This window comes from Coturnix japonica, unplaced genomic scaffold (assembly GCF_054131305.1).
Source record: "Coturnix japonica strain WE unplaced genomic scaffold, WE-NBRP24 Scf080, whole genome shotgun sequence".
Taxonomy (NCBI): domain Eukaryota; kingdom Metazoa; phylum Chordata; class Aves; order Galliformes; family Phasianidae; genus Coturnix; species Coturnix japonica.
In genome coordinates, this window is record NW_028188983.1 from 60,774 (window position 1) to 85,376 (window position 24,603).

General features: G+C 53.0%; 2 protein-coding genes across 9 annotated transcripts; one reads left to right on the forward strand and one right to left on the reverse strand.

Moving 5' to 3' along the window:
• Positions 1 to 142: 142 nt before the first annotated feature.
• On the reverse strand, positions 143 to 2,307 carry ORMDL2 (ORMDL sphingolipid biosynthesis regulator 2). Of its 2 annotated transcripts, none has more exons than XM_015887001.3 (4): positions 2,275 to 2,307; positions 1,660 to 1,833; positions 908 to 1,059; positions 143 to 686 (listed from the first exon to the last, which is right to left on the reverse strand). In XM_015887001.3, the coding sequence occupies exons 2-4, from the start codon at positions 1,831 to 1,833 to the stop codon at positions 551 to 553; spliced, it is 462 nt and encodes a 153-aa protein (XP_015742487.2). In that variant the 5' UTR covers positions 2,275 to 2,307; the 3' UTR covers positions 143 to 550. The 2 variants fall into 2 exon arrangements, with proteins under 2 accessions (XP_015742487.2, XP_085390385.1); XM_085534259.1 differs by having other exon boundaries at positions 2,236 to 2,307.
• A 264-nt stretch (positions 2,308 to 2,571) lies between these two features.
• On the forward strand, positions 2,572 to 23,198 carry SARNP (SAP domain containing ribonucleoprotein). 7 transcript variants are annotated; one of them, XR_014941410.1, is made up of 13 exons: positions 2,572 to 2,619; positions 3,055 to 3,154; positions 3,388 to 3,434; positions 4,508 to 4,575; positions 5,853 to 5,904; positions 7,948 to 8,071; positions 8,358 to 8,386; positions 8,770 to 8,795; positions 9,007 to 9,075; positions 18,285 to 18,427; positions 18,531 to 19,010; positions 20,549 to 20,638; positions 21,928 to 23,198. XR_014941410.1 is itself a non-coding variant. In XM_015886974.2 (11 exons), exons 1-11 carry the CDS (start codon positions 2,584 to 2,586, stop codon positions 21,967 to 21,969), a joined length of 633 nt encoding a protein of 210 aa, XP_015742460.1. In that variant the 5' UTR covers positions 2,572 to 2,583; the 3' UTR covers positions 21,970 to 23,198. The 7 variants fall into 7 exon arrangements, 2 of the variants coding, with proteins under 2 accessions (XP_015742460.1, XP_085390391.1); XR_014941409.1 differs by having other exon boundaries at positions 7,998 to 8,071; positions 18,531 to 19,091; XR_014941408.1 differs by having other exon boundaries at positions 7,998 to 8,071.
• The last annotated feature ends 1,405 nt before the right edge of the window (positions 23,199 to 24,603 follow it).

Consider the following 24,603-nt stretch of genomic DNA (forward strand, 5'->3'; position numbering starts at 1 on the left):
TGTATTTCGAAGCAATCAGGGAGTTTCTAAGCTGATGTGCTGGCATTGCTGGAACCAGCTGTACCAAAGGGGCCATGCAGGATGTGCTGTAAGCACTGAGCTGCTGCTTTCCCTTCTTGTGCTGAAGGCACACGGTGAAAACTCTGCTCTGTGAGTTCTTTATTATGGACACGTATGAAACATGAAGGCAGAGGAGGCATGGAGTGGTCGTGTCAACACTTTCCCCCTTCTAAGTGCTTTCCCATTGCCACGCAGGGGTTTAGCTTAAGGGAAACACACCAGCCCCATGCCTCGCTCGCTCCATCCAGCCCCATTTCACACCTCTTCACCAAAGCACCAAGAGATAAAGCCTCAGTGAGGCACTCCTAAGAGACACAGGAACCTTGCCATAAAGCCCTTGCAAGAAGACCTGCATGCAACTGCACAGCAGCCCCGGCACATCCAGCCCTGCTCCTGCATCCTCCCCTCACCCCACGGTGCCCGCCCGGCCGCCCACCTCCAGCTCTGCCATCCTGTGGGAAGCTCTTTGTGGCGCAGCGGGTGCGTGGGTTCAGTATTTGTTGATGCCAAAGACCCTGACGCCGTGGAACTGGGGCAGTTTGGGCAGCAGGACGCTGAGCAGGGAGGCGGTGTTGATCATGAAGTGAGCTGGGTCGTACTTGGTGTAGAAGCTGGTGAGGAGGTAACTGGGGAGGGATTGAGATGCAGGTTAGTTCTGTACCACCCTATGCTTCCCCAAATCAGGTATTCTGGGTGTTTTGTTAGTGTTATATAAAGCCCAGCACCTTCCCAATGGGAGAACCTCCCAAACCTCATGCCAAGGCTGAGTGCATTGAATGCACAGCAGCCCTCCTAAGCACACCACCTGGCTCCCCCTATGCCTTGTTCAGCACAGAACAGCACTCACAGCACAACGGGGGAGATGCTGAGGAACTTGCGTGAGGAAGTGCACTGCATCCCATAGTCAATCTGCTCCCAGTGCGTCAGGAGGCGATCCTTGCCTTGGTCCGGGGTTTCAAAAGGCGTTCCCTTCACCGTGTGCAAGAGCAAATACATCACCTGTGGGTTACAAGTGAAAGGAGGCAGCAGGTGAGCACAGGGTTAGTGTTAAGCACAGGGGATACAGGCAGGGGGAGCACTGGGATGGAGCCAAGGAGATGGAGCTGGGCAGCACTGGGGTTCAGAGAGCATCAGATGGGGCTGCACTCAGAGTTCTGCTCAAAATGGAGGCAAAGCAGCCTCAGTAGGATGTGAGAATCACAGAATTATCAAGGTTGGAAAAGACCTAAAAGATCATCTAGTCCAACCATTCCCAATACTTCCCAGCTGAACAATCCCAGCTCCCTCAGCTTCTCCTCATAAGGCCTATAATCATTGGCAACAGAGAAGGCAACAGTAGCATGAATGGGGCTGGAGGAAAGGCAGGGAGAGCTGTGCAGAGCCGTGCTGTGGGGTATAAATGTGCTCTGTGCACTCTCACAGCTGTTTCCCAGGCCAAGAAGCTCCTGTCAGCAATGGACTCCCCACAGAACTCTGGTTCTGGATGCATTCCTTGAGCCCCAGCACTTCCCACACCTGAATACAAAGCTCAGCACCCAGCCCAGCAATGCTGACACGGCTGATAAACCAAACTGTGACCCAGCACAACCCGCGACTCACCAGGTTGTGGATGACGTTGGTGAGCGTCCACACCACAGGGATGCTGAAGAAGGGGATGCTGAGCAGGATGACGTGGAGCAACGCCACCGAGATGACGTAGGCCAGCCAGATCCCACGGCTGCTCATCACCCTCGTGTTGGGGTTCACTTCACTGTGAGCCACGCCGACGTTCATCTACAAAGAACCCAATGCTGCTTTAGGGCCCTAATACACCTTAGGGCCCGATTTATGGACCCTTTATGGACCATTCCCAGAATATGAGGCGATTCCAGCCCTGATCCCTCCCATAATAACCTATGGACTGGCACCACCATGCACTGGGCCCGGCCTGTTGGGCCTATTGGGCTTATTGGGCCTATGGAACCTATTGGGCCTGTTGGGCCTATTGGGCCTATGGGGCCTGTTGGGCCTATTGGGCCTATCGAGCCTGTTGGGCCTATGGGGCCTGTTGGGCCCGGCCTGGTCCTCGCTCCATCAATGAGGCCTCAGAATCAAAAACCGACCCTAAATCCCTCATTCTCCCGGCCTTAATCACACCCTCCCGGTCCTTCAGCCCCGCTCAATCCCGGTTCCGACCCCGGTTCTGGTCCCGGTTCCGATCCCGGCCCGTTTTACCCTCCAGCTTCGTTGATGCCGTTGTCAAAACCCGGCCCGCTCGTCTCCAGGAAGTCACCTCACTCCCGACCCGCTGCTCCCATTGGCTGCTCAGTGGAGTTTCTCCTCTACTATTGGTCATTTTGCCTGTCATTCAACATCGCCTCACCCCCCGCCCTCCGGCCGTCCAATAACAAGCGTGAGGAGCCGGTGGGAACTAACCAATCGCAAGGAGCGATGTTGAAATCACCCGTTCAGAAAGCTCAGCTGTGATTAGACGCTGGGCAGCCGGCGGGGGCGGAGCCGGCAGCGGGCTGTGGGGGCGACAAGATGGCGGCGGAGACTGTGGAGCTCCACAAGTTGAAGGTAGAGGCCGCTCCGTTCATAACGGCAGCTTTGCGGTTTGGCCATCGCTTTGTACACACGGAGGGGTTTGTTATACCTCAGTTGTGGTGTGGGCTTGCCCAGGTCCCGGTGATGCTGCCGGTAACGGGGCTATGGGGGAGGTTGGGCCTTGGAGGCGCTCCGGTATCGCCTTCTATATAGGGCCGCCTTCTGTCTATAGGGCCGCGCTCTGTGAGGCCTCGGGGCCCGTTACGAGGCCTCAGGCCCGGCCTGAAATCAATGGGTAACAGGGGGTGAATCTGGGCCTGGCTGCATTAAAACGGGAGTGGGGAGGAAGGAAGGAGGGAGACATTAAAGCTCCTTCTAAAGGCTGTTAAAATCCGATGGTTTGATGCTGTGTTATATGTGATATGAGTGAATCCCTCCTACTAACCGGCTCCTCTCCGTCCCCATCAGTTGGCTGAGCTGAAGCAGGAATGTCTCGCCCGCGGGCTGGAGGCGAAGGGCAACAAACAGGATCTGATCAACAGGCTGCAGGCCTACCTGGAGGAGCACGGTGGGTACCGGGATACCTGCGGGTCACAGCGCTCATAACCAACCCCCTGTGGGCAGATTCAATGCTGTCAATGGCGAAGAGAGCCCTCAGGCAACGGCTGTTGTGTGGGGTGTTGAATGGAGCTGAGCATCCCCTGTTTCATCATCAGAAATTCATCGTTTCTTTATCTGAGAAGCCGAAGGCGTCGCTCAGTCATTTGTATCAGCGACTGACCCGCTGTTTTTCTTCTTTAGCTGAAGAAGAAGCCAACGAAGAGGATGTTCTGGGGGAAGAAATAGAGGTAAAGCTGAGGGATGGGATGTTGTGTTGGCGGTGTGCGGCCTCTGGGTGGCTGTGTTGGGCATTGATGGGCCAGAGCAGTGCAATGAGCAGCAGCAGTGCAGGAGATCTGCTGTGTTTGGGCTGTGCTGTGCCTGGGGCTGTGCTGAGCACTGTTGGATCTGAATCAGCCAGTTTTGGTGCTGGGGGCTCAGTGCTGCTGTGTTTGCATGGAGAATGAACGAGTGCTCGGTGGTTTCTGTATGAGCTCGTGGTCATGATACGTGGCTGGTGTTTTAGGAGGGGGAATTCTGCCTCTTTTCAGCAGGAAACGTGCTGTTGTTGTGTGTTTGTTAACAGCAAATGTCTGTTGGGGTTTGCTGTTAGGGATTCCTTGCCAGAAGCACAACAAACTGGTGCCCTGATAGTGGGCAGAGCTGCAGGAGGGGACTGAGCCTCAGAATTGGACCTTTATATTCTGGGATGTACAGATATCCCAGCTTAAAACACGAGCAGAAAGCAGCTCTGCTGCTCAGCACACATCTCTGCAGGGATGTATGTGGTGCATGGGAGCTCTCCCCGGTTGTCTATGAAGTTCTTGGTGGGAGAATTGAAATGGGCCTCAATGGATGAGTGTCTGACACTGAGCGTGAGCACTGCGTGCTTCTGATGCTCTTTACTTACAGGCCTGAGAATGTCTCAGTTGGGATAATTTCCTAAGCCTGTGAATCCCAAACTGTTCAGTAAGGCTTTGGAGGGTAAAAAAGAGAAGAACAAACAATTCCTGTCCATAAGGTTGCTCATACCCTGCACGCTTTGCATTATTGGGCAGAGTCAGACCCCATTGGGGAGGAGGAGATTTCAAGCACACAAGTAGGAGACAGCAGCATGGGGAGACGCAGCTGCTTGGGTTCCCTGGTGATGTGTGGTCTCACCAGCTGCTCTAGCATGAAATTCAGATACTTATGGGTATGTTCAGGCTGTACTACAGGCATGTTGCCTCTGAGGACCCAGAAGAGCCATTGCTGCCCTTATTGTGATGTTTTGCTCTTGCTGAGATGCTCTCTGACCTCCTCCCAACTCGTTGCTTTGCAGGAAGAAGAGCAGAAACCAGCAGAGCCACCCGCCAAAGTAGAAGAGCCTCCTGTAAAAACGCCTGATGTGTAACTATCCCTTTCTACTTAATCCAAAGCAAAACATGTGGGGGATGCTGTAACACAAGAGGTGCATGGTAGGGGAGAGCTCTGCCTGCCCCTAATGCTTGCAGGCTCTTTTTAAGGCTCTGTGAGCCCATCCTGTGGCTGGAGGGGCTGCAGTAAGGGGAGCTGGAGTTCTGTGGCCTGATGGCTTTGCTGGGGGGGAGCTGTGTGGGAGCCCTCAGTGCGGGGAGAGCGCCTGGCCCCAGCCAAATTGCTTCCTGTGAAAGTGTCATTAAACCATTACTACCTTTCAGGGCATAAAATGAGAAACCTGTCCAGGAATCTGGAACAAAAGCAGCGCGTTTTTCTAAATGGGAGACCTTAATGAGGCTGGCTGTGACCTACTGTTTTATGGGAGTTTTTTAGAGGAGGATGATGCTATTTCATTTAGCCTGGGAACTTCCGAACTTTGTCTCTTCCTCCTTTGTTTTTTCCCCCCCCTCCCCTCGAGCCCAAGCTCTGTTTTCTGAGCATAAACTTTAGAGCACGCCCACTCCATTATATTTTTGTTCGCTCTTTTTACTGGTCCTGCTGTTGTCAGCTGCACATTGTTCAGGAAGTGTGTGTTTGAAATGGAGCCTGAGCCCAGGACGTTGGTGCTGACCTGGGGAGAGCTGCCTGGGGCTGTCCCATGAACTAGAACAGAATGATCCTTTGTATTTCGGGGCCATAAAGGAATAAAGCTCCTCAGGGCACGCAGTTGAGACTTTGGGCTTCTAACAGGAGCTGAATGTTGCCCTTAAGAGCTTTAAGATGTAGATCTGGGTATGTGGATCTACAGCCTCTTGCTGTAATACCCACCCCACGTGCTCCTGCAGCACCCCATTGAAAATGCAGGATATTTCTCATGCCTTAAACAGAGTTCATCCTCTCTCCCAGCCTATGTGAGTGGGTGTGAGTGCTGAGGGTGGTTCTTGTGTGTGCTTTGGGGGCTTCCAACTTGTTAGCCATCATTGCTAAAGGAACTCGGGGCTGCTGAAGGCACTCATTGAGCTAGGAGGAGAACTGGTGGCTGTGTCTTCACCAGCTCATTTGTTTCCTTACACAGCTCAGACTTCAGACTCCAGCATCACTGTCAGGGCTCTCAGCCTGCTCTTGTAACAGGGATGCTGACTGTTCCTCTTGAGAACAGAGCTTGACTTGAGGTGATGCTGGGTTTAGGAGGAGAGCCCTGATCTCTCTCTCATTGAGATGTGCTAATGGGAATTCTGACTGATGTTTCTCTTTCCCAACACTTGTAGGAGCACAGAAAAGAAAGTAGTGAAAATAACATCAGAAATCTCACAGATGGAGGTAAGGTTCCTTCTGCTGCTTCACACTCATCCCCAAGGTATCATTTGGCTTGTTTGCTTCATTCAGAGTCTTTTTTTTACATTGCTGAGGCTTTGTCAGTGTTTGCACGCATTGCAAACCATTATTTTGGCTTGGTTAATTAATTGGTTATTAATGACCAGGCTGCGGCTGTGGGCTGACCTAGCAGCAGCATGCTGACCCCACAGCACGTTCTGTTTTGCTGTGATCTTATGGAATGCTTCTCTCTGCTGTCTGGAGGTGCATCCTTCCTTGCTGCCATTTCTGACCCTACGTCGATATTTGCAACTTAGAGACAAGCTGAGCTGCTCCTGGTGCATCCTTCATTGCAAAGATGGCTTAATCTGATAGATATACACTGTCCCATTATAACTCCACTGTCTAAATTGTGCTGCCCTTCCTGCTGCTGGGAGCGTGCAACATTCAATGCAGAGATCCCCATCTGTGTCCCTCAGGGCTTGCTGTAAGCCTGCTTGCTTCAAACACCAAACTACTAAGCTTTGCTGAGGATATCCTTCAGGGAGCAATGAGTTTGGGAGACACTAACAGATCATCTCATCTTTATCTTCTGTAGCTTTGTCACTTGTATTTGCTGGGCTTATTTAAAACAAACACGCTTAGAAGCTTCTGATTCCTCTGGGAAAGCTTTGTGAAACTCAAAGTTTCAGGAATCTCACTCTGGTTCTCTAATCACCCACCCCCCTCCCACCCATTTTAGTTTTCCACTCGTGCTCCGTAAGAAAGCAGTCAGTATGAAAACATGATTCTTGTCTTCCTGCTGTTCGCTGCTGCTTTCGAGCTCTAATCTCCTGTTTGGGACAGGAGCATTTCCACAGCAACCACAGGGGGATGTCGCAAGCAGAGGATTATGACCTCAGCTGAAGGAGTAATGAAGAGCAACGTGGTACCTGGTGGAGGATTGATGTCCCCCTGTGATTCAGGGCTGCCCTTGGCCATAGCAGCTTAAAGAGCTCATTAACAGACCTGCTGACGTTACACACTCATCCTTTGTTGGGTTTTATTCCCCCCCCCCCTCAAATTCCATAGAGCCAAATGAAAGGAAAACCACTGTTTTGGTATTTTATGGGGCTGTGTATGAACTGAATGGCTTCCAGCATCATTCAGATCTGTTAGAAGAGAGCATCGAGTTATTTATTCCATACGGTGCATCGTTGATTATTGGAGGTGGGCTGCTCGAGTTGTAGGAAATATTGACCACTTCATAAAGCAAGGAGGCAGGTGACTGGCAGGGAAGCCCAACCAATCTTTGCCAATTGCCAAGCCTACTCTTGTTGAGACTATTATATGCTATACATGTTTAATACTTCTGAACATCAGGACCCATAGGACTGACAGGAGGAGGGCTACCTTCAGTCATCGCACCTGGTTATATGGCTAAATAAATATTAGCTGGCTTTGCTTTACCTGTTTTCAGCAATAGCAGAATATTGAAAGGCTTCATTCACTGATGGAAGGTCAGAGGGGTCATTTCTTTGTGGGATGATCTGAGCTGTGCTGCCACTGCCTTCTATTGGGCTGTTGATCCAGCATGGCTTTTGTGTGGCCGCCCACTCTATTGGATATTTCTTTTGGATACCCTTCAAAGAGCGAGGATAAGGAAGTGTGCTTTGACCTGAGCGGTGCCACGTCTTTCTGTCTTCCAAGTGACTTCTCAGCTTCGGCGCTGACACCATTAGGAGTGACATTCCTAACCCATCTTCTCCAAACATTTATGTTTTGATGCAGATGTTTATTGCGCTCCTCGCTGAGCTTTTGGCCAAAGGAAATGTTTCCCTGAATATCGTATCTTGTTTCTCTAATCTCTAAAACACCAAACACATTTCTGGGCCCTTGTGTAATAACAGAATGTGAGATATTTCCTTTCAGCTTTTAAAGGGGATTCGAATGGTTTTTTGGTGCACTTCTGATGTCCCCAAGCCTCTCTGTGTCTCGGGCACACGCACATGGAAGCGTTCGCCCATCCCTTATTAAGTCCGTGTGCCTCTTTCCATTTCCTCTCTATAGACTTCCAGTCCTCACTCTCCTTCTCTGGATTCTTTTTCTCCCACCTCCAGAGAATGCAGAAGAGAGCTGAGCGCTTCAACGTGCCCGTGAGCCTGGAGAGCAAGAAGGCAGCGCGTGCAGCTCGGTGAGTCCCCCATCCTCACCTGGCACAGGCAGCAGCTGCATTGCTGCAATGAGGCTGTTTTTCCTTTGAAACAAGTGAGGAATTGCTGTTGGCACATATAGGAATTACTGTGGTAGCTCCATTAGCCAGTAATACCCACATCCCAGCTCCTCTCAAGCAGTCGGACTGAGGTACACTTAAGCATTTGGAGGAAGAGTCCATGCTGTGCTTACTGAAGGCTTGATGTATTAGATACCCACCTCATGTTTGCTTGGGTCTCTCACTGAGCTCTGTTTGCTTTCTGCAGGTTTGGTTTGGCCACAGTTTCGACAAAAGGTGAGAAGGTGAAGCTGAACCAATTCATGGAGTGACCTTACTGCAAATATTTATTTATTCCTGGGAAAGAAAAAGTTGCTGGTGAGGCTGTCTTTGTTTTACCATCTGTCCACGCCCAGGGTTTCTGAGCAGGAGTTGTAGAGCTGGGATGAAAAGCATGTGAAAAGTCTTATGGGTGGGAAAAGCTGACTTGGGGATGACATTTGGAGGCTCATCCTTGAGTGAATGGTGTGGAAAGAGGGAGAAATGGGACAGCAGTTCTTCACTGGTCAGACTGGTGTCGCTTCCAGCAGTGCTGTGACTTCATTGCTCCTCTTCTCAGATCAATTGCTGCTCCAGATATTTGCTCTCTAACTGAGTTTTCTGTTTTCTTCTCATCTCAGGCCTCTCTGCAGACAGCAAACCTACGGTAAGAGATGCTTCTTGTTCCTAAATTGGTTGTTCTGAGCACTCTGGGGCTGCTCCATCTGGGTTCTGCTTTCGGGCCCAGCTTCCCAGCAGCACCAGCTGAGTTTTGGGGGAGCACAGCACTGGGGTTGTATTCTGGGAGCTGCAGCACAACCTTCTCCCCACAATGTGAGCGACAGTGATTTACAAACCATTTTCCTGTGTCTTTGTAGGTAAACATGGATAAATTAAAGGAAAGGGCTCAGAGATTTGGCTTGAATGTCTCTTCGCTCTCCAAGAAGGTAAGGTGCATTGGCCTCCAGGATACTTCTTGCACCTCCATTGGAGCCCAGGGCTCGTAGCACACAGCGGCCGTTCAAAGCCTCCTCACTGCTGGAGGTTTTACGTCGTGTTATTAATGCAGCAGTGTGGGTTCCAGGGCCCCGGGGGGACTCTTGTCAACATCATTTCCTTCATCTTTCCCTCTGTTTGTTTTGTGTGAGGCTTAATATGGTTTGGTGAAAGTTGTGACGGTTGAATAGAGGTGTCGAATTTGAAGGTTATAGGGCTGGTTTGGACGTGGGAAGGGAGGCTGTGTAGCAGGTTGTGTAATTGGTTTGGTTTTGGGTGTTTTAAGTGCACATTTCTGACTGGGGGTAGAAACCAGGTCTGCAGAGAGCAAGCTAAGGAGGTCTCCGAAGAGAAAGAGGCTGGAGCTCCGTGGTAACTCTTTGAAGTACAAATGAGGTGGATTTTGGAGGGGGATAAAATTGGTTTTGAGGCTTTGGAGATATTCCCACAAGCTTCTGAGCACGGGTTACCTCCAGTCCTTGTGTGTAGGAGCTGATTTCATTGATACCTTTGTGTGTTGGGCAGGGGGATGCAGGGCACGCTGGGGTCACACGTGGCTGTGGTCGTTCCCTGATGAGCCAGGAGAAAGTGAATGCAGCATGTTTAGGTCAAATAGGAGGGTGGGTGAATACAGTGAGATGAGAATGGTGGCATCCTGTGTGCTTCCTGAATGGAAAACGGCCCCGTTCCTCTTCTGGCCTTTAACAACCCTTGTGCTGCAGCACTGCTCAGAAATAGTGGGGGATGCAAACGAATTGTCCAGCCATAACAGCTGGCTGATGTTGGCATGGAGATTTCTCCTCTCAATCTGGAAAAGGGTAAGAGCTCGGGGAGGTTGATCTTCCTGCATCCCTGCAAAATGAGCCCCTCTCCTCCTCGGGGGGATGGATTTGACCTTTTTTGCTGCCTGTTTCTCTATGTATGAGCGTTCTGCTTTATTCCACCGGCCCTGGGAATTCACTGATGTAGAAAATATCTGGCATTGGAGGTCGCTGTTTCCCGCCCCCCCCCCCCTCCCTCCTCTGTCCCTTTGGGGGTGGGGGAAGGAGGGCAGTGCATTAAAGCCGGGATACATGGAGCTCAGGGTGAGAGGCTGCTCAAACATCATTAACCCTGTCACCAGGAGCTCCCATTTTTCAGGAGGAATATATGCCCTGTCAGTGTTTTATGGCCGTGGCCTTCTCTGGTCAGGACTGTGTGTCCACAGCTCAGCAACTGGGAGCAAAAAACCCCAAAGCCCAGGGTGCAAACTGGGGGGCTCTATGGGTGCTGCTGAGCTCCTCCTGCATAGGTGGAGCCTCAGCATCGGGGCAATGCCATGCCCAGGGCCATGAGCCTGCTCACCAGCTCTCCCTGCAGCTTCCCCACTCAGCCTTTGTGCCCACCTCTCTGCGCTGTGTCCTTTTATTCCTATGTATTTTGTTTGGGGGGGTGGTTTTGCTTCACCAGGAAGTCGAGTTCACGGGCTTAGAAGTGGCTTCTCCCACTGAGCGGAACACACTCGCATTCCTGGGAGGAAGATTATTGGTTACTTTAATTAGCTGGTAGCATTGTGCTTCCCACCTGGGTGTTCTTTATAGCTTTTCATTACGGGGGAGCCTGGTGGTTGCAAATGTTTACATGTGTCTTGGCAGGTTTTTATACCATACGTTGCAGCGAGGAGAGAGAGGGGGGGGGGGGGGGGGGGGCAAAGAAAAAACAACCAACCCAACTTTACAATAAAGCATTGTCTCCACGGAGCCACACTTCATTTCCCATTCAAATTGGTTTGGGGAGGGGTAGGGATGTGAGGGGGAGAATCGTAACTAAGGGGGGATTTCAGCCCCGCTGTGAGCAGGGAGCAAATGCGGAGCTGTGTTAGTGGCTGTGAACTCATCTGTAGCTTTGAACCCCTTCCCCCCCCCTTCCCCCTCTGTTAGCCCTCTGGGGTAGAAATCTTTCAAGTTGAAAATCCTCTTCCTCTCTGCCCAAAGGGGGAAGCTGAGAGCGCAGCGCTGGAGCAGGGCAGGGAGCTGGGGCTGCACGGGAGCAAGAGAGAGGCAGGTGCTCATTTGTCTCAAGGCAGCACGGGGCCATCAAATTAATTTATAAAATAAATCAAGCAAGCGTTTATCTCCCCGTAGCACCGACTCTCCCCTTTGAGGCCTCCTGTTAAAGCACACGGCTCTTCTGACCCACAGCTCCCATCCCTTGACTCCTGTTAGCTGTACTTAACCCCCCACACTTGTAAATGTTCCCTCTCTGCGGCAGCTGCTCCCTGTGCCGCTCCGGCTCCGCTCCCCAGGGGAGGGATGTGGAGCTTCGTGTTTTATATGCAGGGTTGGATGCTGCAGAGGGGGTTGCCCGCGCTGAGGCCGCGGTTCAGAAGCATCTCTCGGAGGGGATGCTTTGCTCTTTATGTATAAAATAGTCTCATAAGTCTCCCGCTGAGAAAGCGCTGGCACCAAATGGATAGCGAGAGCCCCTGGGATAGCATAAAAGCTCTGTTTGCCACCTTTGTGTGACATTATCAGATACCTTCCTGGATCCGAACAGATGACCAAAATAATTGGCTTTTCTATCTCCTCCTTGACGCCGAGGTCTCAAACTGCCTCGCAGAGCAATTAGCTGATTAACCCTCCTCTGTTCGAGGCCGGGCGTGGGGAGGTGAAGCTGGGAGGGGTTGGGGGGGGGTCAGTGGGAGTCCAGAGCTCATCCCTGGGCTGCAGGGAACAAAGGATCCCAGGGGGAGGGGGGGGGATGTGCGCTCCCAGCCTCATTCTCAGCATCCCTGGGTGACTTTTGGGGTAGTGCAGGGGGTTCTGTGCTCAGGGATGGACTCAGCTCTGCCCTTCCTGGCTACGAATCCCCTTGGGGAACTTCACTTGTGTTCACAGAGCTGCTGGGCTTCCATTTTGCTGCTGGAGCGCAGCAACACCGGGGTTATGAACAGCAGCAACAGCTCCCGGGCGGACGTTGGCTGGGAAGAGTTAACGTTTTAATGCGTCCATCAGTCACGGCTGTAGGTTAACACTGCTTTAATTCTCGTTAATGAGAGCTTATTTCTCATGTGGCAGCTGAGAACCGCTGTGCGCGCTGCCTGCTATTAGCCAAGGAGAGCTGGCCTGCTGCTGCCTGACGTCGGCGTGGGGATGGGGGAGAGCAGGGGGCAGGAGAAGCAGGGAAAGTTGTGTGTATCCAAAATACCCCAACGAGAGAGGGAGGGAGAGCAAAACAATTGGTTGAATTGTTTGGCTTCCAGCGAGCTTTGCAGTAACGTGCTGAGGAGAGGAATCCTTTTCCTGGAGAGCTGTTGTTTTTCTGCCTGAGATCTTTGCAAACAACCCCTGGAGGAGAAACAGGGAAGCAGGGAGGAGGGTGATGGTGGTGGTGGGGAGAAGTGCTGATGTTGGCGAAGAGGGACGGGGTCGGTGGGAGAGGAGAATTGCTTCTGGCTGACACCAGACAGTGCAGTACGTGGTGACGTGTGCCGGCAGCTCTGAGCACTGGGATTGATTCCTGTGGTTGGTTTGGCCTCGAGAAATGAGCCTCGCTGTCTCTCCTGCTCGTCCTGACGGGGCTCACGTACCCCTCTGTAATTTTCTTTTCCCCAAACTTCTCTATTTCTGGCTGCTGTGGGCTTTGTGTTGCCCTGCTCTGCGTGGGACACAGAGCAGAGATGTTCCTATGTTGGAACCCAGGCCTTTCTCTTCCACTTCTTGATGTTTTTGGGCATCTTAAGAGCTGCTTTAGATTTCCAAAGGGATTTCTCTCTCCTTTTGAGCTGGACCAGTAGTAACATTCAGCTGCATTGACTTGGGGGAGGTGGTTTGTAACCGACTTTCATTTTACTTCTTAAAGAAGAACTAAAATGCGTTGCATTAGAACAAACTTTTCAGCAGGAAGCAGAAACTAGGTCAGAATAAAAGAACGCAGCCAGAACGTGTGTAAGAGGAGTCCGAATGGTCCCGGTGCAAAGCAATGGCCCTCGCAAGGAGCGTGCTGCAGGCTGACAGCAATCCCTGCTAACTGCAGGAATGCTTCTGGAGGAATGAGCAGATGGCTCCGAGGTGTTCGGTGCCTTTTGGCATCAGTCGTGCTGAACAAGTGGCTGGGAAGGGTGTACATAGGAAGGGAAGCTTTGGGATGGGGAGGTGTGGGGTCATCTCAGCTGCAGTGCTTGTGCAGGTAACTCCTATGGAAGGATTTATGGGACCCTTTGGAAGGTTCTAAGGCTGTTGTGGGGCTTTGGCTGCGTGCAGCACTGTGTGCCCTCACCGTGCTGATCTCACTGCCTCTCCATCCCACCCCCCTCCACCCCAGCCCTGTGCGGCGACGTCACCCCGAGCGGAGCAGCTGAATGCGGCCTGCTGGGCTAAGATAATGGGAAGTGACAAGGTGAAGAATAGTGCTGGCAGCCGTGGGCGTTGTGGTGTGAGGGTGCTGCACGGCCCCTGCCCCCTCCTGGGTTGCCCTGGAGGGAGGTTGTGCATGGTGCTGTGGGCTGTGCATGGTGCTGTGGGCTGTGCATGGTGCTGTGGGCTGTGCATGGTGCTGTGGGCTGTGCATGGTGCTGTGGGCTGTGCATGGTGCTGTGGGCTGTGCATGGTGCTATGGGCTGTGCATGGTGCTATGGGCTGTGCATGGTGCTGTGTGTGCTCCCAGTGCTGTGCATGGTGCTGTGGGCTGTGCATGGTGCTATGGGCTGTGCATGGTGCTGTGGGCTGTGCATGGTGCTGTGGGCTGTGCATGGTGCTATGGGCTGTGCATGGTGCTGTGTGTGCTCCCTGTGCTGTGCACAGCCCGGTTCCTGCATTGAAGTCCTGCAGCTGAGCCACGGTGCAGATGTGGCTGCGGGACAGAGGGCTCAGCAGAACCTGAAATGGACCCAAAGGACACTACAGGGCTGTGATCCAGTGGGAAGTAAGATCTGAGGTCAGGAGACAAACGCAGACTTTATTTTTGGTCCTTTTGTGGGTTTTTTATGTTAAAAGACAAAGCAACAGTTTCCCCATGAGAGGCTGCGGCATTCTCTGCTGGCACAGTGACCTCTGGCCAAGGCAGTGCAATAACTCCCCCCGGGAGCAGGGATTCATTGTGGCTTCCAGCCCCTGGGCCCTGTGGTCCAGCCAGTGGCATTGTGCAAGTAAAGGAAGCTCTCTCCTTTCCTAGAAGGCATAATTCCCCTGTGGACTTCAATAACTCCAAGCTGGTATGCAGGGGAGAAAATAACGTTGTGGGTTTGTTGCTAGAAGGAAGAAATTCACTGCAGTCCTATTAAACTGGAGGTCACAGAACCATGGGCTGCTTTGGGAGGAACCTCACAGGTCATCTCATCTTGCATTGCATCTTGCAGCTCATCTTGTTTTCAGGCTAATGGGAAGCAGTGAGATGAAGGTGTGGAGCTCAGGTGTGTTGTGGGAAGCTACCAGCAGTGCTTTCCAGGTAGGAGAAGTAATGGGGCATCCACAGCCTCTTTGGGGAACCCATTCCAGTGCATCACCACCCTCTGGGTGAAGCCCTGAAGGGGCAGAGCTGGGCACAGTGTGGGGCTGGTGTGGGTTCATTGGAGCCTTTGCACGCTCAGCATCTCCCCACCTTGTTGCCCTGTGCTCTTCTGTTCCCTTTAGTGGATATTTGGGTTGCTTGCACCCGGAAGATCATCTCCTGCCCTTACACAGCTGATAGCTCTGTGGTTTTTGTTATCTCCTCAGTGCTCACGCAATAACCACGGGCTGTTTTCTCTGCCCTCACCCCAGGCGGGATGAAAACTCAGCCCTCAAAGACGCCCTTTACTTCACTCCCCATAGGAGCCTGGTGGTTTTGGCACCTCCGAGGTCCCCGTGGCACCGCAGGCCCATTCCCCAATCCCTGCTCTGGGTGGAAGAGCTGTTGTGAAAGCCCCAAACCCAGCAATCCCAGCACCCAGCCGCCCTCACCTCCATCTTCTGCCGACTCTGCAGTAATTTGGTGTTTACAATTACCCCTTTCTCAGCTCACCCCCTCCCCATCCCCGGCCCTTTGCTCACATTGACACACACCCACGATGTCATTTTTAAGAATAAATGACGAGAGAGCTGCGAGGGGTCAGCAGGACTCCTGATCCCATATTTATCCCTGGTGCTGCCTGAAAAGGATTTGCGTCCCTAACAAACCTTTAGGGAGTGGCAAAGGGCTCGCTCCAAGGGAAGACAATGCTGGGGGGGACTCTCTGACCTCACTCTGTCCAGTCATCTGGTTCTTCATTGGTCCCTGCTGTGAAACAGAACTTAGCTTTTGTCTGTAACACAAATACATCTTTTCCCCACCCCCCCTTTCCCCTTCTATTATGGTTCAATCAATGATGTCATTATGTGTGCCATTCAGTGGCTCTTGAACCATTTGGCTGCAGGAATTTGGAGGAGCAGCCCAGGAAGAATGGCAGCACTGCTCTGTTCCTGGCCCTCCGAATCTCTTGGGATCTCAGCAAGAGGAGCAAAGTCTCATTCCCCCTTTGGGCTGCAGAGGAGCAAAGTAAAAGCAATCCCAAAGCCCACATGGTGTGTGTAGAGGGGGAGAAAAAAGGGCCCTGAGGGATGTTTGTGTTGGATTCGACTTGGGGAGGTTTTGCTGAGGATCCCCGTCCTTAACATTTAATCTGGATCACTTGGGCAGCTCTTCCTGCTGTTGGTTAATGGAGCTGCAGCACTGACCCTCGGTGGCTTTTGGTGGGGGTTTGATGCTGAGGCTGGTAGGAAGAGCAGAGAAATGTGGGTGAATGCAAGCAGTCAGTGCCTTAAAAAGCATCCCTGATCTTACTAATAGAGCTGACTAGTTTGCAAACCCTCTGTGGTCACAGCAGAGCTGATGGTTCCCTGCTTTGCAGCCTGGAAATGCAGGCACTGAATGCTTGGAGCTGAGCTGCAGGTTGCTTAGGGGCTGCTGCACCTTATCCCATGCTCTGGCTTCTGTTGTTTCAGGCTATAACAGTATTGGGGTGTTTCTATTGGGCTGTGATGGAGGTGAGAGCTGATCCTATGGGCTGCTGCTGTGTTTTGGGGCACAGATGGAGCAGCTTTGGGGGATCTCCTGGTGCCAAATCTTTGCAGAGCAGCTGTGCTTTCTCCTCATTCCCCTTGGGGCTCTGTGAGCACCTCCAGCTTTTAGCAGCAATGGAGAAACCAAATTAAGTGACCATAAAAGATCAAACATAAGGTACTTTCCGAGGGCCTTCAGCCTCTTGCCTTTTATCTCTACTGCTTGAAAGAGGTCTGAAGACTTTGTAGCGTGTCGAGGTGCTGAGCAACCCTGCAGGTTCCAATGGGAAGAGCCGGGTGAAGGCTGTGTGTTCCCATTGCTCACTCAAAGCTCTGCAGTTTGTTTGCCTGGCACTTTGCAGTGGGGCATGGCCTTGCTGAAGGCTTGGGGTGCTCTGGGTGCTGCCATTTGTGCAGAGGGGCTCAGGGTAAAGTGGGTCTCAATGCAAAGAGGGGCTGCTCTGCATCCCTGCCATGATGCCCTTGGTCTCTCTCCAGACCCAAATTTCACTTATTCCTATAGAACCTTTTACCCTTGGGGTTAGTGAGCACACACCTGACTGCCCAGACCCCGCAATAGATGCATGTAAAGCCTATAAACTGACCCAGAATCAGCTCCCTAAGGGACAGAAGTGCCACACTCTGGTCACCATCCCTCTGCCCACCCTTGGGCACACATGTATCCGACTGCATCCCCATTCTATGGCAGCATCCCTCTCCTTTCAGACAGGCTCCCTGCAGCTTTAAGGCACTGATATGGATCCAGGAGCATCCCCTGGGCTGGAGATGTGGCTGTCAGCATCCTGCTGCCCCTCGGTGTGCAGGGAAGGGTTAACACAGCGGCGGTGCGTTGCCATTTTTGTGCTTGTTGCCTTTGAATGGAACAGGTTTTTTTTCTTCTTTTTTTTTATTTAATCTGGAGCTAATGTGCAATTCAAATGGTGCTCAGGCATCGCCCCATTGCTCCTTTTTAATAACAGCTGGACTCTTTTGGTTGGGGGGGGGGGGGGGGTGGGTTGGAAACCTGCACGGTGCAAGGCAGTGTCAGCACTGCTTCTGCTCCCATATATCCCAATGTAAAAGCCCTCCTGCCCCAAGCAAACCAGCTTCATGATGGGAGAACATCTGCAAGCACACGGGGATGCCACGGAGTGAAAGCCAAGAGATGAAACACCCCTTCCAGGGCCTTTTGCCTCCATGCTGCACCTGAACTGCTTCTCCTCGGCTCCGCTGCGTGGCATTCCTGACATGTCAGTCCCACCTCTGACGTCCAAGTGGAAGAATGCTTTTCAACTCCGCCGCTGGGAGCTGCAGGTGCACTCTTAACACTTGCCTGCGACTTTTCGGCCCTTCCTCCCCCGCTGCTCCCATTTGGGGCTGAGCATAAAGCTGGGGCTGTGAAACCGCAGCCCTTGTGACGTGGGAGAACATCTCTTGTGCCCTCCCGACCCGTGCTGGGGTCAGAGCACGGCGCCGCGGTTGCACCTTTCCCTGTGTAAAGCTGGAAGAGATGAAGGGACAGAGCAATGGTCCATAAGAACAGCAGGCACTGATCCGTGCTGCTCTCTTTCATTGATGTGTTGTTGTCTCTCTGGTAGGGAACCACTTTGGGGCACATCTTCAACAACTAAACCTCCTATTAACCGAGCTCTTTGAAGAGCAATTCAGCCCTAAATGTGTCCCAGGAAGCTGTTTGCAGGTGGATTAAGGCAGCGGGCAAAGCTTTCCCTCAACTTCAGGTGGCTCCTTGGATCAGTTCCTTCCAGGGAAGGCAACAGGGGGTGTGCATGGCATCCCTGTGTTGTCCAGGTGTGCCTATGGGATGCTTGGAGGTGAGATGTGGGGGGGGGGATGCTTTGGAGCTGTGCTGGATCTGTTTTCCATGGGGTAAAGCTGTGCTTAACGCTGCTGATGTGCACCGAGGTGCTTCAGTCTGTGCAATTGGAGTGGCTGTATCCGAGCTTTGCTTTTTAGGATCCATCCCTGTGTGCCAATGGCATCAGGGCTCCTCTTGTTGGGGTGTAAGGACGTCGATAGGGGCTTTTGCTGTGTGTTCCTAATTTGAGTGGAGCTCTTTGGGGAGAAGCTGAGCTGAGCTGGAGGTGGATGCTGCTTAGGACCCTGGGTTGTCCTATGGGCTGCAATGGGGATCTCACACCTTCCAGCCCCACGTGGAGCCTGCAAAGAGAAACAAGCAGGAGAAAAACATGGAATCAAAGCTTAAAAAGGTGCCAGGCGACAGCTGCACATCCCAGGATTGGAGTGTTCCTGAGAATAAAACCATCAGTTGCTGTCATTCAGCCTCCGGGTATGAAATTGGAAGCCCAGTTACCCTTGAGTGTTTCATAACCTTTACCTTTTGGAGGTCAAGGCCGTGTCATCATTAATCTACCGTCGCCTGAATGCCCCAGGGCTCTGCTTTTCATCCCCCCCATCCGTCATGCTGCTGCGGGATGCAGGAGGCTGAGCAGAAGGGCCCATGCTGTCCTCTCTGCAAGGATGGGAGAGCTAAGGATGGAGCCTCCGGGATCCTGTGGGCTTCACCTACAGGTTCAGAACCGTTTCCTCCTTGGGATGCTTTAATCTGTTGAGGACAAGTTGCTGTGGCCTTGAGGACTTTCCATGCCTGGAAGTTGGACACTTGGAGCTTCTTGTGTGTGTTGTTCCCATCCCAGAGCCAGGCTTCGTTTCTCCTCCCCCGCAATGAGCCTCATCTGGAAGCAAACTCCTGGAGCTGCTGCTGCTCATCCTGCAGCCCTGGATGCTGAGACCTGGGGACCCACCAAGAGGGTTTTCCCTCAGCTGAAGTTGATGGTATTGGAGGCGATTGGAGCTGAGCATCCCCACGACTCCCACTCCACCTCTGCTGGCAGCTCCTGCTCCCAATGCAGGTATCCAGCTGTGCTCCCTGCCCTGCAATCTACTCCATCCACGGGGCAGCAGTGAGTGCCAGAGCAGCTCCCCGCACCATGGTAACCATTAATTAATGCCTTTTGGCTTTAAGTCTTCCAGCAGCAGGGGCTGCCATTCTCCCAGGAGAGGAGCGAGCCCATTTTCAAGCATTTCCTTCCAGCTTTTTGGGATCCAGGACAAGCACCGACCCCAGGTTTAGCATCACTGAGGGTCCATCCTGGAGCTCTGCAGCCCCCACCATCTCTGTGCTTGCTCTGGTTCCAGCTTAGGGCTCAGGGTGGACACAGCACTGAGCGCAGCTATTTGGGTTCTCCTTTCCATCCTCACCAGGGCTCAGCAGGGCCGTTGGCTTTGTCCTTGCCTCCAGCTCTCCTCCTCTTCCTCCCCCCCCCCCCATACACACACACCAACCTCCCCCCCTTTCTTTTCCTTTAGACAAACTACCAAATAACTGAATGCAAAGGGAGCGAGCCGAGCAATAGAGAGGTTAGAAAATAAATCTGACACCCTGCCAGAAAGGTCAGCTTTCCCCACAGATGCTGGTGCACCCATTTGCACGCCGGAGCACGGCCTGGGGGCACTGCCAGGGGTTGATAGATACGGAGATAGCAGCGTTTTGATAGAGGTAATTTTCCTCGGCTGGGTTTCAGCACCCCATGAATCAAAACCTGTCAGCGAGAAGCCAGAGATGGAGTGAAGTTTATTGTACGTGTGTTTGCATCTGACACTGTTGTGCTAGGGGGTCAAGTGAGCCAGATCATTAGGGCCGTGTTGATTTAGGATGGTTGAGCTCTGCTTTCCCTGCAGGGCAGTGCTGGAAGCAGGAGGGGGGGGGTCCCAAATAACGGCATTAAACCCCACGCTGTCCAGCAGCCCCGTTAAAGCTGCAGCTCTTGGCTTGCCCTCTGTCTGTGCTGGGGTTCGGGGGGGTTGGGGAGCTGAGTTTGGCCCCTTGTGGTTTGGGGGGGGGCTGAGATTGGGAGCAGGTTCTGCTTTGTAAAGATTCCATTTAGAAACGTTGCCCTTGTGGGTCTCGTTTTTTGCCACAGCATCACCTGCAGCAATGGGATGCAGCCGAGGGGGGGGCTGAGAGCTGCGAAGTGCCCTTAATGATAGGGGAAATTGTAGCAGTGCTGCAAAGCAATTAAGGCAGCCTGGAGAAATGGGCTGAAAGAGGCACGAAAACAGCCGGAGCCAGGAATAAATCCACAGAAAATGGATGCTCTGAGGCTTTTATGGGCGATGATGGCTTTGGCTATTAGCTGTGATCAGGACATCAGCGCAGATGATGGCAGCAGAGGTAAAGACAAAAAAAAAAGCCTCCAGGTTCTTTTCTTTTTGCTGAGGGCTGTGGGAAATGGGCTTTGCTGGAGGTTCAGTGTGTTGGAGGGGGTGGCCTTCCCTGCTCGGGCTCCTGGTGATGGGTGAGGGGAGGGGGATGTTGGTTTGCCACCAAACAAACCCCCCGGGGGCTTTTATCCCTTTGGATTCAGTCTCCTCCTTTTCTCTATGGCAGAGCGAAGAAGATGAGAAACTGAAGAAGAGGAAGGAGAGGTTTGGCATCGTGACGAGTTCAGCTGGGGCTGGAGCCACAGAGGACACAGAGGTAAAGGCCCAAGGGGTGGAAGGCAGCTCTGGGGACCCCTCTGCTGCCATTGGGCTCCCATTGAACTGCTGAACTGCCCTATCAGCCCCACGGCCATCAGCACTGCAGCCTCTGAATCCAGCCTGCATGGACCCAATCTGTGCCCTGCAGTTCCTTGTCCTGGCTGTCCCTGAACCCTCTGCTTCCCTTCGGGTGCTGCTTTCCAGCCCTTGAGGAGCAAATCCCTGCAGACCCCATAATGGAATGAAGGTTGCAACGCTGTGACCCTATTTCCAGCTCTCCTCCCACTCCACCCCTCGGTACATCGGTCCTCTGAGTACCTGACCCATCTTTTAAATCCTCCTCAGGGCACTAATGTGCTTTTTCCCTCTATTTTTATGCTTTAGATCCGTCCCACTCTTCATACATTCCCATTATGCAGCTCCTGTGCTCAATACGGGGTCGGGGCAGCTGTAGGGCCCCAAAACTTCATCCACAGCACCCAAATCCCACAGACAAAGGGACCCTTTAGGGTTGGGGGGGGAAGCTGCTCGTTAGTTAAAGCAGCACAGGGTGAGCTGCTGCAACCAGATGGGGCTGGAGCTCCCCAAGAGGGGACTACAGCATTCAGGTGGAGCACAGGGCAGGGTTGGGGGGTGGTTGGGTTATGGGGGGGGGGGGTTTATTTGCAGCCCCCAAGCATGGGAGAGCGAGCCCCACAGCCAGGGGTGAGGGAGTCCCTGCTTTTCCTTTAGGTCACTCCGAGATTGTGCCTGGAACAAAAAGGGCTTTTGAGTGGTATTGTGTGCACTCAAATGCACCTTTCCCCTGGAGATTCTTGATTAGGGCTTCTGTTGCCCCGGGGCTATTTATCCTGCTAGAAATTAAGATTTATACGCCTCTCGTGTAGCAGCTTAAAGGCATATCCGAGAGACGCAGTAGTATATTTAATGCATTTTAGTGTGTCCCTCTCACCTTTTCCATGAATAGCAGAGTGTTAACCCTTTGCCCTTTTACATTTCCCACCTCCCCACTGCCTGGAAGGGTTTCGAGGCCTCTGAAGTACTCATTGTTCCCAGCTCAGGCCTTTTGTAGCGCGTTGCCAGCACAATGCAGTGACTGCAGCAGCGCTGCATCCCAGCCACTGTATATTTCTGCTCCTGGATTTGGGGCTCTTTGTACCAAGTTGGGGGGGGCACAGAAGAAAACCTTCATCCCCCTTCACCCTCAGCACATTCTCCCATCAGGTTTGCATGAGTTTTTGCTCCTCTTGCCTTCCAGTTCTCTCACATTCGCTTCGTTTCTTGCAGGCAAAGAAGAGGAAAAGAGCAGAGCGCTTTGGGATCGTGTGATGCTGGCCCCTTCCAGCTGCACCCTGTGCTGTGTGAATCCTCCCCACTTCCTCTCACTCCTCTGTTCAAGTTTTAGCGTTCAGTAGGTAGGGACCCCCCCCCACACCCCCTATAGTTGTATGGTTGTGTTACTTAACCCTTTCAACTTACTAAGGTTAAAAAAAGAACAAGTAAGGCCTAAAGAAGGGAACTGTTCTCACTTGGTTTCATCAGCCCTGAGCCCTGAGCTGGGAGCTGCTGCTCTCCCCGTGTGCTGCAAGGCTCGTGGAGCCTCCCCTGCTTTTCTGGAGTGGAAGTTGATGTTTGCAGCTGCTGCAGCCCTTTGCTGGCTGCCCTTTGGGTGCTGTCCCATCCGTGGCTTCCCCCCCCCCCTTCTCCTTGTTTTGAAGGATGGGAGAAGGCAGCAGCTCTCCCTGCCTGCCCTCAGCGGGGTGAAGCTAATGGGAGCTGTCACAGCCAGAATTGCCAATTGACCTTAAATCAAGATCGGTGTCCTAAAACCAGGAGCAAGAAGCAGCCGGTGTGTTTGCAAACAGAGCCAGCTCCCACGGCTCCCTTCAGCTCCTCCACTCTGGTTCCTCTCCTATAACACAACTGCTCCTCCCAGCCCTGCTCTATGGGCTCCACGTTGCCCACTCCATACTTCACAACCAGCTGCCCAGCTCAGCATTGCAGAGCCACATCTGCTCCCAATGGAGCCGGACCAGCCCTGAGCTCTGCCTGCCCCCCTCCTTCCTCGCTCCCAGTTCAACTCCATCCCACATCTCAAGTCCTGAAGACCCCATTGAAGTTTAGGCTCCGTGTTTCTTTACATCACAAAGCTGTCGGCTTCACTCTACCTTGGATTCACCCAGAGCCGGGGCTCTGTTCCTCTATAAGCAATACCAGTCTGGTTTGTACCAGCAAACCTCCAACCTCTCCCATCACACAACGTGGGCCTTCCACAGCTCTGTATGGCAATGGGTGACATCCAAATGAACCCTATTGCTTTCCTGGTTCAATGTGATGACCATCCTCAGGTGCTGATGCTGGTGACGCTGATGATGCCGAGTCGTTGTGTTGGTTTTGGGGTCGTTTCGGTTATTTTCTATGTCGGATTTTGTAAGGCGTGTTTATTTTCTATTGGCCTCGTGATCTTTATTGGCTGCTTCTTGGCTCTCGTAGCGCCGGGACGGACGCTGCATTTCATTCTTTGGTTTCATAATAAAACAGTGCTCCTCCAAAGCAAAGCCGGGCTCTGCCACTTGGATGCATGGAGCTGCAGCAGATGCAGCCCTTGCAGCTCCTGCCCTGCAGCTCCCAGGCTGGATGCATCCCAGGCTGATGGGGAAGGACGGATCCTTTGGGTACCTGAGCTTTTAGGGCTCCTTTTGCTGCTGCTCCAGGATGGTGGTGGTCGGATCCTGAGCCTGTTGGGTGGGATGTTGGGCTGCTCCGTGCTGTGCATCTCCAATAGCACAAAGGGGAAGCTGAGCTCAGCTCCATCCTCTGCCCCTTCTCCAGCTCCCGGTGCCATCCATCCCCCTTCCCAGGGGCAGCTCCCAGCACTGCAGGGCTGCATCCCCCTCCTCCTCCTCCCATCGCCCCCTCCCCATCACAACCCCCTCCCCATCACCCCCTCCCCTGGGGGCTGAGCTCCCCTCTCAGCCCCAACCCACCCTCAGAGCTGCTCCTCATCCTCCTCCACGTCGTGTCCTTCCCCTCCTGTGCTCAGGGGAGAAGCTTTGGGATGAGGACGATGCCGACGGCTCCGTGTTTCATACGGCACCTCATTTATTTCTCCCCTCGGAGCCGGGGCTGCTCGTGACTAATTTGGGTTGAATAGGAGGAGAAAAAAAGCAGCGGGTTGACAATGAGAGGGGGAAAGTGTGGGAAAGAGAGCGAAAGAAAAGGAGGGCCGGGGGAGTGCGGCGTGAGAGCTGCTAAAGGCTGCGAGGAGCCCAAATGCGGCATGAAGGCACTTGTCAGAGCCCCGGCTCAGGGCTGTAAATGTGAGGTCAGGGTGGAGGGGGGGGAGGTGGGGATAGAGGGGGAGTGGGGGAGTGTTGGGACTGTCCCCCCCCACACACACACTATGGGTGGTGGTGGATGAAGGAGATCCCCATCCCATCCATCCCATTCCATCCCATCCCCAAACCATCCCATCTTATTTCATCCCATCCCATCCATCCATCCCATCCCATCCCATCCCATCCCATCCCATCCCATCCCATCCCATCCCATCCCATATCATCCCATCCCATTCATCCCATCCATCCCATCCCATCCCATCCCATCCCATCCCATCCCATCCCATCCATCCCATCCCATCCCATCCCATCCATCCCATACCATCCCATCCCATCCCATCCCATCCCATCCATCCCATCCCATCCCATCCCATCCCATCCCATCCATCCCATATCATCCCATCCCATCCCATCCCATCCCATCCCATCCCATCCCATCCCATCCCATCCCATCCCATCTCTGCTGCATTTCCAGCCCCAAACACCATAGGGCTTCATGGCAGCGGTGCATCCCAGCCAGGCTCCCGTTGGTGCTTTAATTACACTCGTTAGGGGAAGGATGGAGCCATATTATGTCATGGTGTGACCGTGGGTGGTCGATCCCTTGTCCTAATTCATCCCCCCC